At 30.0% G+C, this 19,193-nt stretch overlaps 1 protein-coding gene across 1 annotated transcript in view; it reads right to left on the bottom strand.

The window, feature by feature from the left end:
* Positions 1–1,231: 1,231 nt before the first annotated feature.
* LOC106688345 (retinal guanylyl cyclase 2) overlaps positions 1,232–19,193 on the bottom strand; it is a 78,961-nt gene continuing 60,999 nt past the window's right edge. Inside the window, exons 5-17 of the mRNA XM_067052604.1 lie at positions 15,393–15,578; positions 10,762–10,845; positions 9,520–9,696; positions 9,028–9,187; positions 8,805–8,954; positions 7,775–7,946; positions 5,938–6,078; positions 5,231–5,423; positions 4,983–5,154; positions 3,558–3,650; positions 3,308–3,485; positions 3,207–3,218; positions 1,232–2,514 (exon numbers count right to left, since the gene is read on the bottom strand). Coding sequence (XP_066908705.1) covers positions 1,794–2,514; positions 3,207–3,218; positions 3,308–3,485; positions 3,558–3,650; positions 4,983–5,154; positions 5,231–5,423; positions 5,938–6,078; positions 7,775–7,946; positions 8,805–8,954; positions 9,028–9,187; positions 9,520–9,696; positions 10,762–10,845; positions 15,393–15,578 — 2,439 coding nt within the window. The 3' untranslated portion in view covers positions 1,232–1,793. The remainder of the gene's footprint in view (positions 2,515–3,206; positions 3,219–3,307; positions 3,486–3,557; positions 3,651–4,982; positions 5,155–5,230; positions 5,424–5,937; positions 6,079–7,774; positions 7,947–8,804; positions 8,955–9,027; positions 9,188–9,519; positions 9,697–10,761; positions 10,846–15,392; positions 15,579–19,193) is intronic.

The following is a 19,193-nucleotide window of genomic DNA, read 5'->3' as shown; positions in this document are numbered from 1 at the left end:
ATAATTATTTTGTTTGATAAACAAAAAAAAAAAGAAAAAGTTTGGTTTATTTTATATATTATTGGTTTCTTCTGACTTTACTCATTTTATACTACTTACATATCTTCTTAATTTGTGCTATGATGTATTGTATCAGTTAGATTCTTAATATTATTTACAAAATTTTCTAATTATACTCTCAAAATAAATAAATGATTTTAAAAAGAATAATCATTAAAAAAAAATAAAAAAAAATTGGACAATAATAAATAACACATATTTATATAATAAAATAGTACATTTAAGATATTTACAATTTTCTCTGAATTATTCTATTATTAACGAAATCAATAAAAGTTAATATAATTCTTAGTTTCAGTTGAAAGACACTTCAATTATTTATATAAGTAAATAGAAATTATTATATCACCTTTAATTAATCTCTAAACTATTCAGCTAATATCTAAATTTCACAATTAAATATATACATAGTTATTAAATGTGCTTGGTGTGTATCTTTTTGTTTTATTTTATGATTTATTTTTTATGACTATAAAATAAGTCTAACAATAAATCAAGTGAGCAAATAATCAATAATTTTTCTACACAAATTTTTTTTAAACATATAACACAGATTTTAATATTAAACTTATGAAATGGTTATTTAAATAAGTGGTTCTTAACAGTGAACAAAATATTTTTTGAATTAGCCAGAGAAAACGTTAAATCTAAATGGAGACCATATGGGTATTTTGAAAATTGCAAGGAAGTGAGAAGGAAGAAGTACCGTTTAAAATCTTTTCTACCGAACATCCATATATTTATTTATTTCTAAAATTATTAGAATTATAATTAAAAAACTTCTCCAAATCCAATAAAATTTCTATACACCGGAAAATAGAACGAAAACACATGTTTCATGCAAATTTAAGAAAAATGAGTATGTTTTAATTGTTATGTAACTATTTAGACGTCTTTTTGTGTATTATTTAAAGGTATTTTATCAATTATATTGAGGGAAAACCTGGCCATTGGTTGTGGTTGCTTATCACTGGACCTATTTTTATTAAAGTCAAGAAACAGTACATACTTATTAAATCTTAAACATGAATTTTTTTGTGAAATTTAGTTGTACAGGTTTTTTTAGAGGTCTTTATTAAACATATGTGTTCTTAATTAGAACCAGTAGTCTTGTCATTTATAAATTAACTAATAAACTAGTAATTATTGATATTTTCACAATTTTGTCAAAATTGAAGCTTAAATTTGGTTCAGTTAAAGGTAGGATATATGTATAAATTTTATCTAGATGAAAACGTCCAGGTTTAAATCATCAAGATTTTTTGAAAAAATAAAATTCTTAAGTTCTTATATAGCTTTTTTTGGTACAAAAATCCTCTTATATCCCTCAAGACATTTGGATGTTCTAAAGAATCTTACTCAAAAAATTTTTCCTATTGTTTCTAAGATACTGCTTGCACCTTTTATACATTTATAGCCTTTGAAATTTGGACCTGGAATGTTTGTGAATTTTATTGTTACTGAAAATTTGAACAATTATCGATTACACATTTTATTGAAAAAATATTACTGGATAGCCAATGCACATGCAAGGATAATATATATTAAAAGGTTTAATCCTACTTTTTAGAGTCAAAGATGAACCATTGGATTCCAAATGGGACAATGGTTTTCAAAGAGATATCATGGACGGGAAAAGGTTGAGAACCACTGTTTGAAGTAAAGATGTAATAATAAGATAATAAAACAATAATACTGCAAGGAATTATAAAAATAGTCTAATAATTATTGCATTAATTCAGTGATTCTGATGAAAGATTAGCTGGAATTGTTCTATGCTTGTAGTTTGAGTTCCTACTGAACTGTGGTGATGAAACAGTGCTTAATGGCACTTCATCGATCCTCCCAAGATCGTTGGCTGCACCAGCCGAGTTCTGTTTGAATAATCTCACTGCCTTACTTTCTGTTTCTTCTTTGTCCATACTAAACTGACGCTTTAAAAATCTCAGACTTTTCATTGAGTGAGAGCTGTCATTTGGTGATAGACACTTATACTGGTTATATTGAGAGCTTAGATCATTTTCATCTATTATTTTCTTCAATTTCGGACTTAAATTTTGTGTACTGCGACTTGGCTTAATGAACGAAACGCCCCGATCAACACTTATTTCAGAAACAGAGAATGGTGTCAACAAACTTGATCGCGAGCTACATGATTCGATACTCTTTAAATCAGACATTTTCTTCTGCTCTGATTTTGTATCATCATTAGCATCAAACGTCATCTGCCTTTGTGCCCTCCACCTATGGCTTTCTTTTTTTTCTTCACCACTTGCTGCTAGAAGACCAGCATCTAAAGATAGCTGATAAACAGGCTTAGGTCTGGCAAGTCCATGGGGTTTACTGATTTGATTTGTAATATCTTTTGGCAAGTCCATTGATATATCTTCTTCACTCTCAGGTTTTTCTGGCATCATCCCAGTCCTGCCAGTCAAGACGAGTTGTTCATCCAACCTGTGTCAAACATAAACTTATTTTGTTATAATAAATAAGAATAAACAAAATTTGCAACATATTGTTTGTATGAAATTGCACATTAAATTTTCTCAAGATTATATGCTATTTTCAAATAATACTGTATAAAAACTAATTATTTAACACATTTTAATATTCAATTCAGTTAAGTTCGAACCTTTGATTATTTTAAATACCAAAAATCGCAAAACAACGTAAAGTAAATAACTGTCTATTTTTATCCTTTTTCAATTAAGACAGCCCTGACAAAGCCCTGCAAAGTGTGGTGAAACGATCGTTAGCAATAAATTTTTTTTATTACTATTTTGGTACCTTTATTGACTACCACCCGGACTATATTCCTATAATCCATTTCAATATAAGCTTCAAAACCATAACATCATGATGTTAATTTTTTACAAATTCCTGATAATCTTATGAGAGCTCTAAAAATAAAAGGACTTTATGGCTGTCTTGTGAAATTATAACTCTCTAACTAAGTGCTACCAGTCTGTATATAATAAAAGTTATTATTTTATAAAAGTTTTTTCATGTTGTATTTCTGATATTCTTGATATTTCATTTTATTTTAGATATGTTTATAGAGCTTTATAATAATAATAAGATTCCAATTCATGAATGCATTCTATTTTTCATTCTAAATTCACTTGATTGTATTCAAGATGTCTTACCCATGGCTCTCCCTTTGTGCATAAAAGAAAAAAAAATTCAATTAAATAATGCTCAAAATAAATATTTTAAAAAAATGTAAATAATGTTATAATTTAAGAACCTGATAGGAGGAGGTGTTGGCAGCTGCTTGTCGAAACCAACTTTGCCAAGAAGCCAATAAGTCATTACTTTTCCTTTTCCTTTGAGCTCTGTCTGTCCTCGGCATTCAATGTGGTAACCACCTGATTCTTCCAGTTTATTCTTTGTTGCATCAGATATATGTATCCTCCATGCGGATCCTGTTTTGGATTTATATCGTTATTTTTAAATTCCTTATTGATTTCATATATATAGTTAAAACCCAAAATCACCTGACGATTCCATCCTGGAAGCTGTATTTACCGTGTCCCCAAACAGACAGTACCTTGGCATAGTTAAACCTACTACGCCAGCACAACACGGTCCTAAAAATAGAAGTATGAATGTATAAAAATTAATGTTATAGGATTTCAGTTGTTTGAAAACTTTAAATAAAATAATATTTCAATATCTAATTATAATTTTTAAAAATATCAAGAAAAATAGGAGAGCAAAGTATGTATTCTAGTAGATATAGCTCTGGTTTCCTTTATGGAATAAAACCTGCTCCAAATCCTGGTGTTGTACAGAAATTTTCTGTAATTTTTTGAAAACAATTTTTTTCTCTCTTCTAAGGTCCATTCAACCCTTAACATGGTACTAGGCGGTTGAAGTAAAATGCTCATCACACCTTATCCTGAATACACCTCAAGTTGAAAATCAGGCATCTATTGTGCTTGCTTCTAGATTTTTCATGAGTAATTTAGTTTTTATCCTGGCTTTGTACAGATAAAGTTTGATTTGATAAATAATTATTTGGAAAGTCAAAAAAAAAAAAAAATCAAGTCAAAAGCCAGACAAGTTCACAAAATTTAATTAACTTCAGGATCACTACATTATGTTTAAATTACTATCAAGAGCTGCATATTAGATATTTGGAAACATAAATATGAAGAATATATGAGAAAAATATTTTTGATGCTAAAAAAAATGAATGAAGAAAAATAATTTCCCTGTGCAAAAAAGAAGGGGCATAACAATGAAAGAATATAGCATGGAAAGTACCTAGAATTAACAAGAACTGACAATCCTTGATTTCCAAAAGCTCTTAACGATAATGTTGAATTGAAATGAGTCAATCCTAAGTAGGAACTATCACATGTTTTTTGGAAATCTCCAGGTTATTCCTCTTTGGTATATGACTGACCCAAAAAAATCCCCTTAACATAAAACTTCACCACTTCCATGTTTTTGTACCACTCATAGAGCTGCTTATTGATGCGTCTTCATCAAGCATTTCCCTTAGTATTCTCCTTTTAAATATATGGAGCCGATTTTCATTTGCTTTTTTTGACCAAATCTCTACTGAATATGAAAGTAAAGGATGGATGAGGATCTTCTTTGACCTTAGTTAGCTCTGTTAGAAGATAAAACTATTTCTGATGCACTTAGAAAGGCTGAAACAATGATATGCTGAAAAATACTTCTCTTTATCTCCTGATTGACATCTTATCCTCAGATCACTTCTCTGTCCAATCATTGGAATCTGTATTCCCAGCCTCAAAGTATTCTCCATGACTTAATTTACTATGAAATTGAATCTTTTGGCAGTCTATGAGGGCAAATCTTCTGGATAAAGGCCTCTCATAGGAAAACAATTGTAAAATTTTGAAGATTGAATTTGTCAAATTATAGAGATTTTTTAAAAATTTACTAACCAGTGTGGAGTCCTATCCTCAGCCTTAGAGGAGTAAAAGGTAAGTGTCGTATTCTAAACTTGCCACTTTGATGCAGTAAATCCAAGGCCATAGTGGCTATCTGCTGGGGATGGTCAGGCGTTCGAATTGGAAGGCCTCCGACAACCATGTAGGCATCTCCTATTGTTTCAACCTAAAATAGAATATGAGTTAGTAATATAAAAACTGGACTTCACTAAATTAATCTATTAGGGTTAAAGTAATGATACCTTATATACATTGTAAGCATTTATTGTTGCATCAAAGCAAGTGTAGAGATCATTCAACAGATCAACAACTTCAAATGGAGTTGAATAAGCGGATATCGTTGTAAAACCAACAATATCTGAAAAATATATTGTCACCTCACTGAACTCCTCTGGATCAACCGGCATTCCGAGCTTCAGTTTGTCTGCTACATAACTGAAATAAGGATGATGATTCTTTGAAGCGTGTTGATGAATTTATCTCAGACATCAATAGTATCATATTTCATATTGATTTAAAGATATTTCAATATTGAATCTGATGATTATTGGTAATTGGAGCGAAGAGCTCAGGAAAAATATAATGTGGCCCTAAAGAAAATATTTAATATTTTCTAAATGTTTCCTTCTAGTGATGGAAGTTATTTCATAAATGAAAATTAGGTAGTGAATTATTACTTCCAATTTTGATTTCCTTTATTGGTTAGATCATCATCACAACAAATTAGGATTACACAATAGTAGTAAATTGGCCATCATGAAAGGCTGAATAGAAAAATAAAATACATAAGAAGTAATCTACATAATAAAATGTAAAGAATGATCAAATGTATATCGGCAAAACCTCAAAGAAGATTATTAATGGTTGATAAATTTATTTATTTTTAGAGAATTATGATATAAATGTATAAAAAATTAATATATATATATAAAAATTGAATTTTTTGAACCTTGGTAGCATTCTGTTCAAAAGTTGTTCGGTTTTCTTCTTTTCCATATCCAATTGCTCAGTCCTCTCCCTTATCAGATCTTCCAGATTATTAGAATACTTCTCAAGCATTTGAAACATCGTGTCCACAAAGTTTGCTTTCCTTAAAAATTATAAAAATGTGTTTATTTCATTAAGTGGTTGATGATAAGTCAGGAGTAAGTATCTTGAATCTAGCCAAAGGTAATTTGTATTAGGATATAACTATTAAGCCTTAAAGCATACTAATTCTGGGTTCATTACAATCCATGTTGCCAAAAGGCAAAGAGAATTATTTATATATTAATAAATTAAAGGTATTTAAGGTTTAAACCTTTACCTAACTCCATAGGATTCTTTGTATATATTACTAAAATATACAAGATCAGTATTTGTATTTGGATAGGTTAAATTATTTCTTTTTTTCCCCCTTAGTACTCATGACAACTTACTTGATATAGACTATACTGTTTGAGTTTTAATAGTATTCTTAATACTACATTCCATAGGAATTATTTAATTTCATTAGATTTGACGAGCAAGTATTTATAAGTAAAAAATAAAATCTTATGATCTATTTTGTAGAACTTTGTGATATGAATGATGAAGTTTTTAAGTAAAGCTATTAAGATTATGTGGATAAGTTTGGAAGCAGTTGCAGAATTATTTTGTTAAATCCAAATTCTTAACTGATAACAGTTGCTCTTCAGTATTCGATAAATTCACAAATCAGTTACAATAGTTAACTTAAGTGAAGTGTCATGGGATGTAAAAAATCAGATTGAAAATTTGTTATTGAAGTTGGATTTTCTAAGTTTTGCTTTTAGCTGTATCGGTTTTTATCTACCTCTAGAACAATTGTTATTTTAAACCATCGGTGTGAGAGAAACCTTCAGAAGCTCTTCTTAAAGTATTATCAGTTTTCCATTTATTATTCTATTTGTGAAAGGCTTTTAAAATAGCCAACGTGTTGAACTCTATGCCACCTTTTAATTTTACTTCCTTTTCCACTTACCAACACTCTGTTTATCCAGAAGGCCTTGAGAATTTTGGTTCATATGAATTACAGATCCTTGGGGATTCCACTCTGCATTTACAGGTTTGAAACCAACGTCGGTTCTCATTTATAATTTCTACAGCATGATAAAGTTCATTTTGTGATCCATATTATTTTATCCATACATCCCAATCACCACTTTTCCGTATACATCTGTGCCACATTATACCAAATATACCAGATTTTAGCTTCTAATTTTTATACTCTCACTCAAGATTGGATTTTTTTAACAGATTCTTTATTTTTCTTCCTCGATTCCTCTTTGCTACTGATTGAATTTCTGGGATCTTATGTAGATAAATATTAGGAAATTTTAATTTTTTTTTTTAATTGTCTTTATCATTCACAGAATATGTATGTATTAATTTAAGGTGATTTTTGGATCTCATTACTTTTTTTTAAAGAACTTTTTTAAAATTCATTCTCTTCTAAACATTTTTAGAAATTATTTTCTCCTCATTTGGGACAAGTCTACAGCTTTGAAGATTCTACAAAGAACTATGTTAATCTTCCCTTAAAGACTGCAACATCAATATGTTTTTTTTTTCCTCATTTTCCTTTTGTTCGTAAAATGTTTTTGTAATTTTTTAACAGAAAAATTTATCAGGATCAAATCTTTTGAATACTTCTGGAATAGTTTTTGCATTGAATAAAATAAACTTAAAACTTATTCCTAGTTCAATTTCAGATGAAAATTAATTCTTTTTTTTCAATACCATATAATTGTAATTTTTATTACCTCAATATAAGTTATATGAATTACCTGCCATGGTTCAATGTTTTAAACAAGTCATGAATCGTGTTGAAATCAGGCCTCATCTCGGGGGCTTCAGCCCAACATTGCCTCATTATGTTGATTGCTTCTGGAGGTGCTGCTCCTTTACTTACTGATGGCCTTATTAGTGGAGGTGGTTTCCGAATTTTTTCAAGAATTTCTAAAGTAAACAGAAAGATAAGTGATAATAATAATGAAAAATTGGTTTATTAAATATTGTTGTAGTTTAAGTCCATTCAAATATTTATAATCTTTTTAAAGGTATTAATTTTCATGTTCAGTATATTTTTATAAACCACAGATAAAGTGATGGTCTGGGGGCCGTAGATAAGCTGTGTAGAACCTTGAAGTAGAAAGGTCTGATAACACCTATTTTTGTGACGATTTACTTTTAGAAACATATTTTATTAACTATGTTTCTTGATGAGGTGTAGATAGTTGACCATATATTAATAACTGCAGAAGATGCCTGGGGGAGGAGAGGGTGTGTGGTCAGCAAAAAACAAAGACAAATAAATAAAAAATTATTAGTATTTTGAATTTCTGGTAAAAACGTCGGCATGAATAAATAATGTTTTGTTCATTTGTGTTTTTTTGCTGACCGTACCACCGAACATCGTCTCCACTTATGTTTCTTGATGTTCGTTTGTTAGCTGAATGGCTTTAACAGGTACATGTACAATAAAAGTGACTCTGAAAAGAATAGACTTTTAAACAATCTAATTTTTTAAATATTTTTCCAAAAAGACCTCCAAGTTGGAAGTACATATATTGTTCAATTTCTGAGTTAGTGGTCTGCACACTTCTATGGTTTGGAAATAACTGGTATAAATGAATACTGAATAACAAATCAACCATTATATTTAGTCAGTCCAACACAACTCTGAGTTGTTTTAAAAATTTAAGAACTGATAATATTGTTGAAAATATTAGCTGAAGATATTTTAGGCATTCACTAGGCTCACTTAAGGATTGTAATTTATTTGAACAAATTATAAAATTTTCATGTAGTTCTTACCGTCAGCAGGAAGGGACAACATACAATATGGCTCTCCCCTTACGACAACCTCTTGCATCACTATACCAAAACTATATACATCACCAGCTTGTGTCCCCATTTTTCTAAGTGTCGAATCCCTGAGAAACTCGGGTGCACACCAAAGCAGTTCTTAAAAAATATTTGATATTTAAAATCATTTAATTTTCCTTAAGAGAATATCCTTTTAGCACATTTATTATACCTTTGGGCTTCTTTTCTGGGGGGACTATATTTTGTCCATCATAGAGAAATGGTAGTCCATAATCTGTTATTTTCAAAACCCATCTAGCATCGATGACACAGTTTCTTGATGTTAGGTTTCCATGTACTCTAATAGGAGAAGAATGGAGGTATTTCATTCCCTGAAACAAAATTTATTATATTCTATATATAAAAAGAAACAAAACAAAATGTTTTTGTAGTGATTAATCTAAAATTGTTAAAGATTATTGGATTAATTAGGGACTTATAATGTTTATAAATTTAATGTGGCCATAATGAAAAAAAAACATTTGAACAAAGTATTAATATATATGTATATATATAGTTACGATCTTACTAGAAAATAAATAAGTAACAAGATAAAAGAAAATAGGTACCAACAAAATGACTGTATATTCCAACATTTAGATTATATTAAGATCAATTAGATTGTTTAAGATCAAATGTTTCTCTGTAAACCTAACATGCTTACCCTGACAAGATCTGTGAGAAGGGACAGTCTAAACGACCAATCCAGTTTGATTTCATCTGCCATGAGTACATCCTCTAGAGATCCCCTACTGCAGTATTCCCAGACCAAGTAAGGATGGGCTGGATCACAGAGGCAACCGAGCATTGGGTTCAAATTTTCATGTCTCAAACTGTGCATCTAAAACAGTAGATTGCTCATTGTCTGGTTCCCATCAAAAATTAAATTAATTTCCTCAAATAAACCAAGAAACCAGTGTCATTTGTTGTGGCTTAGTGATAGCTTTATATCCTATGAATACTATTCATTCTTTTGATAAAATTAACAGTGTCCTTTTATTTACAAAGAAACTAATATTCAGTGTTATGGAAGAGATAGAGGTAGGTTACTATATTTTATGCAATAAAACAGAAAGTAAAAAATGTAATTGTGATATAATTTTCTACTAATTTTTTCCTAAGTTAAAATATAGTAAATTTAAAAGAATTATGGTGTGAGGAAGAAAAATCCAGGACAATATAATCATTTTTTTAAAATTCTTCCTATCTCCTTTGTACTCTTCTTTTTATAGAAATAAGAATATCTTTGATTTTTCTGGTAGCATAATGCTGTTTGAAAGAGTTTGTCCTACCATGTGTGCTGCAATTAATTCTTAGGGTCTGTGGTGGGAGAATGTCAAGGTTATAAAGCATCTCAGTTTATAGATAAATTTATTTTAGGATGAGTGAAATGAGCAAAAATCAACAACTCTGTCCGGTTAAAGAAGTAGTGATAATCGTTTAGGTGAACCCCAACAAAACATATGTCCAAAGGAATAATAAGCAAATAAAAGTATCCCCATTTCATTTTTGGATTTTTATTTCTTCTTCGTCATGTTAGAATGAGAAAAATATGTGCCTATTTTTCCTCCTTACTCCCTCTCTTTCCCTTCCCTTTCTCTCTCTCCTCCTCAATGCACAACAAAGACAAGCATAAACAGCAATTTTGCCAATTATAGAGGCTTCACTCTCAAGAAAAAGTGAGTACACTTCTAAGAGACTTATGATGTAGGGAAGTCATATTCTCACCAGCTGGTTACGTTTACTGTGCAGATTAGAGTTAATATTATACTCAACTCTATGGACTAAGAATAATTTTCGTAATTTATCTTAAAATAACTTGAATCTCCAAATTAAATTATCAAACTCTACATTATCACAAATGTGCTAATAAATATTATATTGTTATTAAAAATAATATAATTACTGCCATAAGATAGTCCATGGACTTCGACTTCAATTCAAAGTTTCCACTTGTATCTGGTATGGGCTTCAGTTGAACGAGATCTCCCTGGAAATCATTTAATTATTAGAAAACAAATGTATTTTATGGTTTTGAGATTAGTAAAAGTTTCAAAAAATAATTCTGTATCATTGTTTTTTATTTGTTTCCCAAGAGAATGTTTATAAGTAGTGTGTGTAAGTTGACTGTCAAACCTACCCTTAAATTTTACATGAACCTGCCTTAAATTCTTGATGAGAATAACTAAATGGTAACGTAGATGAAGGGACCTTTTTTTTTTTTTTTGGAAGTTGAGGGAAACAAGTCTGTGTGGATGAGGACAAGTTTACTCAGTAGAAATTGATATTAATAAATGCATTCTCTTAGCGAAAAGACTATTGATGAAATCTAATTTCTTGAAAAGTGAAGGCAATGGGATTTGAATTTCCTTATTTACTTATAAAAATGTTGCATATATTTGTTAGGACGAGGACTTGTAAAGATAAAAAAATATAAACATTATTTTGAATAAATGAACATTAAAGAAATAGTACGAATAAAAATTCAGAATTTTTTTTATAATTTTAAAATAATCTAGAAGAACATGATGTTCATGCATGTTGAAGCGAAGGTCACAGAGTACTTGGTTCAGAACCATGTGGGTTTATATCCCTCCCGAGTCAGTCAATATTTATTCCGTGAAGGTCCCAGGAAATAAATCTTGAGATTTTTCATTCTGAGGCTGTACAGGTTTTCAATGAAAGACTTGTTGCAAAAAAAAAAAATCTATTTTTAAATAAGTCTTAGACGTCCATTGAATTTTATATATTAATGTTTTATATTTTATAGAATTTACTATTTATTTATTCACCCACCAAATTAAATAATTCTATTAAATTTCATCTTAGTTTTTATGAGTGACTAAAAATGGAAGTGAATAATACAAAATTTTGTAGTCATCAACCAGATGCCAACAACTATAAACATAGTAAATTATATTACCTTATCTTCTTCTAGCTTTTTTTTTAAATTTAGCTATGTCTCTTCCAAAATAGTTCATCGAAGTGAGTTTAACCAATGTTGATTATTAAAATGAATAATTTTCATTTATTTTTTCAATTAACCATTAGAATGTTCCTGAACTTTATTTCAAGTGATTATTTGTTTAGGAAATGTGTGCTTCATTCAAATATTTTTTAAGGGCAATTTCCTCATAATTTTTCATGATCAGTTTTATATTGCTTTCTAAAATTTAAATTGCGGAAATTCGGTTTATGTAGATTCTAGTGCATTTATATGTTCCAGGGACGAATCCAGTGGTAGATTTCTTGGGGGGGGGGGTGAAACTACCATGGCCGCAGAATTTGAGATAGATAGAGATGTCTGGGATTATGTTTTTTTTTTTTTTTAATATTTTTAATATTTGTATGTATTCTTTTATTTAGTGCCAACTATTTTCAATTTCACTGTAAATTGATAATTACTTAATTATTTTGCTAATTAATTGTTTAATAAATTAGTTCACTTGTAAATGAATGAATTCCCTTAAGGGAATATGGAATGGATGTTATACAGAATCATAGGATTGTGTTTCTGATCAAGTGTCAGGAGGTATGGTCAGGACATCTCTGTAATTAATAACCCAATGTCAAACACAAGCAGATCTTGCAAGAGAATGCGTGGGTTCTCCCTCGTTTGGAAGGTGAAAATAAAAATATTCTTTAAACCATTTTTCTATTAAATTTTTATTATTATGCCCTCTATTGAAAAATAAATTGTATTTCAAAGTTTAAGTTATTTAAATAATTCTTATTCAACATTTTCCCCATAGTTACCAAATATGTTTCTGTGGGTTTGCGAATTGTTCCTATTCCTGCGAATTGTTGTCTAGGAGCCCATGCAGAAAAACGTGATTATTTTTAAAAAAAGTTTTATTTATTTCCATAATGATAATATAAAATAATCTTCAAGATGGGTTAAAAAAATATACATCCTCAACCATAAAGCTGTTGGAATACAAAATGATAACCAATGGAATTGTTGAAAAAATAAAAAATTATATAAAGTTATAATTGTTTTAAAAAAGAAAATGCTAGTTATTTTTCGTTTTAAAATAATTTAATTTTATATCATATACAAAAGATTCATCAAATCTCCTTGGAAAGATTTAATTTTAGAAAAAGCTACTCCTGAGAAGATTATTATTAGAAACTGCATTATGGTGTAATTTAAGTAGCTTCCATTTTAAGGGATAAAATACATTTAATTGTTTAATTGTCCTGAGATAAATAACTAAAATGAAATTACCAAATTTTGATTCATCACTATTTGAAAAATATATTGGTTTTCTAGAAATTTTATCACAGAAACTATTTTAAATTTCAGGTTATTCTAAAGTAAAATGAGCTTCTGATGGCGCGCGTACTTGAAATAGTTCCATATCTGCTTCCTAAGAAGTTTTAAAATTTTTATAACTTACCTCAAATACCGGTTACACAGATAGTGAAATACCCTAAAATTTTCTCATTTTCTTACTATTTTTAAAAACCCATCTCCTTAAATTACTTTGATTAGTTATTTTTTGGGTACAATAAGTAATGTTTTAATACAATTTTCGTAGTTTAAAGTTTGTTTTCAGATCTCTAATTTCCTAACTTTTTGGATTTTTAAATTATTGAAAAATATAATATGAATAAGTTTATTGTTCCATCAGGTTTAATAATATTAAAGAAATTTGCGATACTTAATATGTTTAAATTAATTTAAAAAATAATTATAACTTACAATTATATTATTTTGCAGTTTATTACGTTAGTTAAATTGATTTAAGTTTATGAATTTCAGTGGAATGTTTACTCGACGAAATGTTTAAAAAAGTATTGTTAAAAATGAGTGTTGTTATTAGTATGCATATTTTAATCTCAGCCATCTTTTATTTTTATTTCTTATTGGTTATTTTGGGAGGGGAAATATCCCCCTTTTTCCTCTCCTTTGGATTTGCTCCTGCTATGGCAAATGTTATCATCTTGTTAATTACTGCGCCCTACGAACATCGACCTGTTTATGTCGAAAGGACACGTGGCCTTCGTTGACCTGTCTGGGCCACCTGTCGCCTCTTCGGTGATCCCCTAGGTCAGGTCAGACTTATCAACTGGGAAGGTTACTGAAATTTCCAAGTGTCACGAATTTATGCTGGATATGCAGAAGATAATTTTCTATACAATGTGATAACTTATGAGAAATAAAATATCTCACATTACTATGAATTGATTTATTATTCTATGGTCAAGAGGTTGGTTGACCTTTTTAAGTTCTGTTACGAAGTCTATCCAGGTTCATCATGACTATTAATGATTATTAACTTTAAGGCGTGGCTTGGACCACATTAAAGCTTGAATGTATAGAAAACCCCAACGAGGTATTGGAGATTTAATATTAATATATTTTAAATTAAATATTTTACTATAATTCACAACTGTTCATCAAATGTGGAATAGTTAAGAAGGATAATAGTTTTGTAAATTCTAACGTTTAACCCCTTTAGTTTAGTGCCGGAGGTATATCGGCTCACACCTTGTAGCGCTTTACTATTCATATTGCGAAACAATTCTATCTCAAAATAAATTTATAATACTTTTGAATTATGTAAATATTATTTCTTGTTTAGGTTTTATGGGTCTTTATCGAAACCCTAGTCAAGTCTTGAAATTCGTTCGGTTATCTTTTTCACCCGAAACCATAAGTTTTACGTTTCTGGACAGAAGGTGCGAGCTATGTAATTTTGAAATTGAAAGATAACAAGCATTTTCCGCTTTTATTTCCTCATCAATCTCTCTTTTTTCTAGTTACTGTATATCCTAAACTCCTAAACCTCTCTACATATTCAAACCTGTTTCCTCTTATACCACCGAAATTGCTCCCATTTCTACTGCTAACCATTTATTTCTAGACCTTGTACATTACTATATTTTATTAACGTAGTTGTATTTAGTTTTATAGTTTCCTCGTCCTCACCCTATAATACCAAATCAGCTTACCCAAGCACGGGTATGTGTATTTTACCACCTAAAGTTCAACTCTTTTCGGTATACATCACATTTCTAATGACATATTCTAGTGTTAGATTAAATATATTAAGCAATAGTGAGTTGCCTTGTTTTAAACCCGGCTGAACCTCAAACTTCTCAGAATAATGATTATGAATTCCGAATTTTAAATCAATTTAAAAATTTAATTATAAATTTAAATATGATTTTTTTCAAATAAAACTTTCCATAGAAAGTGTTTTCACCTGAATATTCAAATACATATAACAAAAAACTTCCAAGAAATTAATCAAGAACAAATCTATTGATGATTTTGTATGTTTAATTAGTGACTTCACATATTCAGTTTGGTCTTTTTTGTGTGGCGAAGAGAAAAGAAAACCATGATAAAATGCAACAAAACTCAAGATAGAATTTTTTTTCTCCTTAGGGAAGAGGGAGTGCACATTCCTCTTTTCCCTCCTCGCGCTCCCTTCTGTATTCACTAGTGACAGTATTAATATAGGATAAAAAAGGTACCTTAGACCTAATATCCTCTTTTTACGTTTTACCTTCATAAGTAGTACTCACATTGTACCTTGCCCTCGGGTCCGAGCTAACTTTAGATATGCTTCCAAGGCTCGGCGACTTCTTCATGTTGGACTTCAACGACCCTACGGAACCCTTGATGAGGTCTTGCTTGTCTACCTCAGGACCTCCCATCTCTTGCAGCTGGTATAGCCAACAGCACAGCATCGCTTCGATCCCCTCTTCCACCTAAACAGAGCAAGTAAAGTTATTTTTAAGTGACTAGATGCCCCATCCATCATATCTGGAGAGGAATGGGAAGTTATAAAAGTTTCCTTATTCCAACTTTTCTTGTTACCAGCCCGAAGATCAGGCACGCTAACTTTAATGATTTCTGCTCTGTAGCTACATATTTCAACTACTATGGAATCTATAGGTAGGAACTTGGGGAATAACTCTATTGAATACGAGGAAAATAATTGAAATATTTCTTATCATTTACAAAGTTTTATTTGTAGTTTTCTAACAAAAGGAATGCCAGATATATTTTTGCGGAAATTAGGATTCGTTTAAACATACCTTAGCTATTACTGCGATAGGTAGAGCTGGACTGCTAATCATTTAATTTATGTTAATTGTATCTTGTAATAGGGAATACAACGAAGTACATGAGTTTGATATGAGATATTACCCACTTAATTACGATTATTTCAATTGAAATTACGTTTATTTTACATAAGTTGGAGTTTAAAAGTTGTGGTGTATTAACTTTTTTTTATTCATTTTGCGTATAGTTGAAAGATTGCTGTTTTTTTCTTTTTTTGTTCTGAGTAATTATTGATTTAGTTGGAGCGGTAATATTTCAGTTTTTATTTTAATTGCCATTAATATTTGACAATAGCGGTATTCATGATATGTAAAATTTTTTACTATGTTAAATGTTTTAAGTATAAGATTGTGAGCAGTCCTATTTAAAGTCATGTTAAATGCATGACAGCTCCCAGCGGATTTTCTGAGCAACTTGTTTCGTAACCTTTCCTTCCAAAACTTCTTGTTATTGTTTCGTTTTAAGTTTTGATAACAGTAATTTATTACAACATTCCTAAAGTAAGTGAAAAGTCGAAGTGTGAAAGTTTAGCTACTGACTGTCTTGTTTAAAAACGTCCAAAACACCAGACAAAAGAAAAATACAAAATAAAAGACAATCAAAACACAAACTACGAGCAAGTAACCTTACACGACAACAAATAAAAGGGTCTAGAGCTCAGCTGGACTGTTGCGTGACGTCGTTCTCCATTTAACAGACCTAGTAACAGACTTTCAACCATGTTATATGTTATGTCGTTTAAACATGGTAAAATAAGGAAATATTCCTCCATTTAACATAACTTTTTTCATGTAACACGCATTAACATGTTGAGCTAAACTAAAGGTCACCCCTATTATTTCATTTTCCAAAAATATGGTTATGGGTGATATTCTCAAAACTTGAACATTTTTTGTTGGATCAATGTTTATACCCACGGATAATGTTTAAATCAAGAAATCAATGAGTATAATTATTTAAAAGATTAAACGTATTTTTACTTTCAACAGTCTATGCAAGGGAGATAGACTCGTTTTAGCTGTATCTTGTTTCATAATATTTGAACCTATTTTCACAAAATAAAAACTATAATGCAATACAATTTTTAACCAATTTTATCTCATTCATATAATATTCCCTTTCCATTGTCAAGTATGAATTTCCCACTAGACTCTTACGAAATGAAAAAGTACTGAATTAAAAATAAACAATTTTCTTGAGACAATGTCGACCTTCTTGATTCCTTTGTGTAATTGATTTTTTGATTAATTGGTAACGATAGAAATAAAACTTTAATGAATTTTGAAATTATTTTATTGGTGAAGTAACCATCAAATCGTTACCATTTTATGTAATTCAATTTTTATATTTATATTTTTAGATTCCAAATGTCCAGTTTTGTGAGAATTACCCTTATACCGTTTAAATTAAAAATAATAAATTATTAACTATACAGTACATATATAGTGTTGAATAGGTCAATTTTCAATTCTTTGGAGTTTCATTTGACAAATTCTACTAAGAAATAAATCGACTATTGGTGCAGAATATGGCGATAAATTTCATCTCTTAGCTTTGTAGTATCATAAAGACACATTTAAGCAGAAAGAAAATACCGCTGGTTATTCATTTTTCTCATATGCCTTCCCCTTATTTATGGGTTGTTAGTCCATTTTACGGGTGTAAATATAATTTTAAAGATGACTTTAGTAATAATTATTACAAAAATTATTAGAAATAAACTACATAAAGCTAGTTTTAGAGCAATTATACTGTTTTGTTTTATGGTTTCTTGAACTTTAAATTTCTTTCCTTGATGAAAAATACAGAAAAACTTCAATTAAATAAAATTTATCTATGTTCTTGTAATTGTATTTGAAATCATTCTTGAACATAGATGCGACACCCTGAGCCTATTAGAAACAAAAACAAGTATTCATTATGACATCCTTTAATTATCTTATTCTAGCATTATCTAGATTGAAGAGGCCTGCCAAATGTTTAGATTCTTTCACGGCTACTGATAATTGTATTGCACACTTGCCGTAACAACATATTTAAATAGATCTTGTCAAAAAATCGATTAGGTTCAGTTTTGGACAAAACTTATACCCTTCATGTTAAAAAAAGATTATTCTGGGAATAAGATAATCTATAGAATTTTATGAACCCAAACTTACTCCAAACGGGAACTATATATTTTGTTATAGTATATAATTTCGAAAGGTGAATTGATTGGTAAGAAAAAGAAACACAAAAGGTTTTATCTTAAGAGTATTTTTTAGGTCATTAACCCGTAGTGCCATTTTCCGTATGATAGTAACCACAAGCCGGAGCCATGGTTTAAGCGGAGGGCGTGTGTAGAGAATTACTGCAGCATTAGGAGCACAGTAGCTGCCTGCGGTGTACCGCGCCCCGGCTCTGCTTCTTATTGGCTTTGCCTAACTGTTTAATAGATTACATCAAAGCTTATTACTGAGTATGGCGGATGTAGCAGCGTTATGCTGGCAAGTCTTAAGACTCTTAGAGGGCATTGATTTTACAAAACACATCTGCTATGAAGGCTTGTATTATCAGTACGACAATGGTTTATGAAGTTGATAGTGTATTTAATCAAACAAATACAATTAATTTAATTATGATGATTGATGACGCCTAGATTAATAATTCACACAGTTTTTTTTTTGTAAGTTTTCCACTCTTCCTAAAGAGTACTCAATAAAGGAGAAAGATGTTTAGTAATTAAAGTCACAGAAACCTTAATTATAATATTCATGCCGAAGTAATCTGATAGACCCCAAATAATGACTTTAGAAGGTCCGATTAAAATTGGATAATGTCGGTAGAAATTGATACAATAGGTTTAATGGAGACCCAGCTGACTACATACAAAAAATAGTACGACTGAATGTAGTAACAAAATTGAAACACGTTTAATTTTTCTTACGATCTGACATTCGGTAGTGAGGGTGAAATATGTTGTTTAAGGGGACGCTACACCACCCTCCTATACTGGGGTTACATCATTATATGGGGTACCCTGGGGATACCCCACTCGCCATACACTGAGTTCACTTGTAGTTGTGACTCGCATCACGACCATTGTGTAAATTTATGCTGATGTTATTATTAACGATATTGAAAAAAAAACCCAGATTAAATATCCGATAAGTCTCATTCATTGCTCTGCGTTAAGAACAGAAAAAGCTGTAAAAGTAGAGAAAGCTTGTCAGAAAATAATTTCTTGGCTGGTAAATGGATACATTCACTCCAATATT

Source organism: Halyomorpha halys, unplaced genomic scaffold, assembly GCF_000696795.3.
Source record: "Halyomorpha halys isolate HHAL.00 unplaced genomic scaffold, Hhal_1.1 Scaffold1110.1, whole genome shotgun sequence".
NCBI classification, from domain to species: Eukaryota; Metazoa; Arthropoda; class Insecta; order Hemiptera; family Pentatomidae; genus Halyomorpha; species Halyomorpha halys.
Note: the sequence above shows the minus strand (reverse complement) of the source record. Positions and strands in the feature narration are given on the sequence as shown.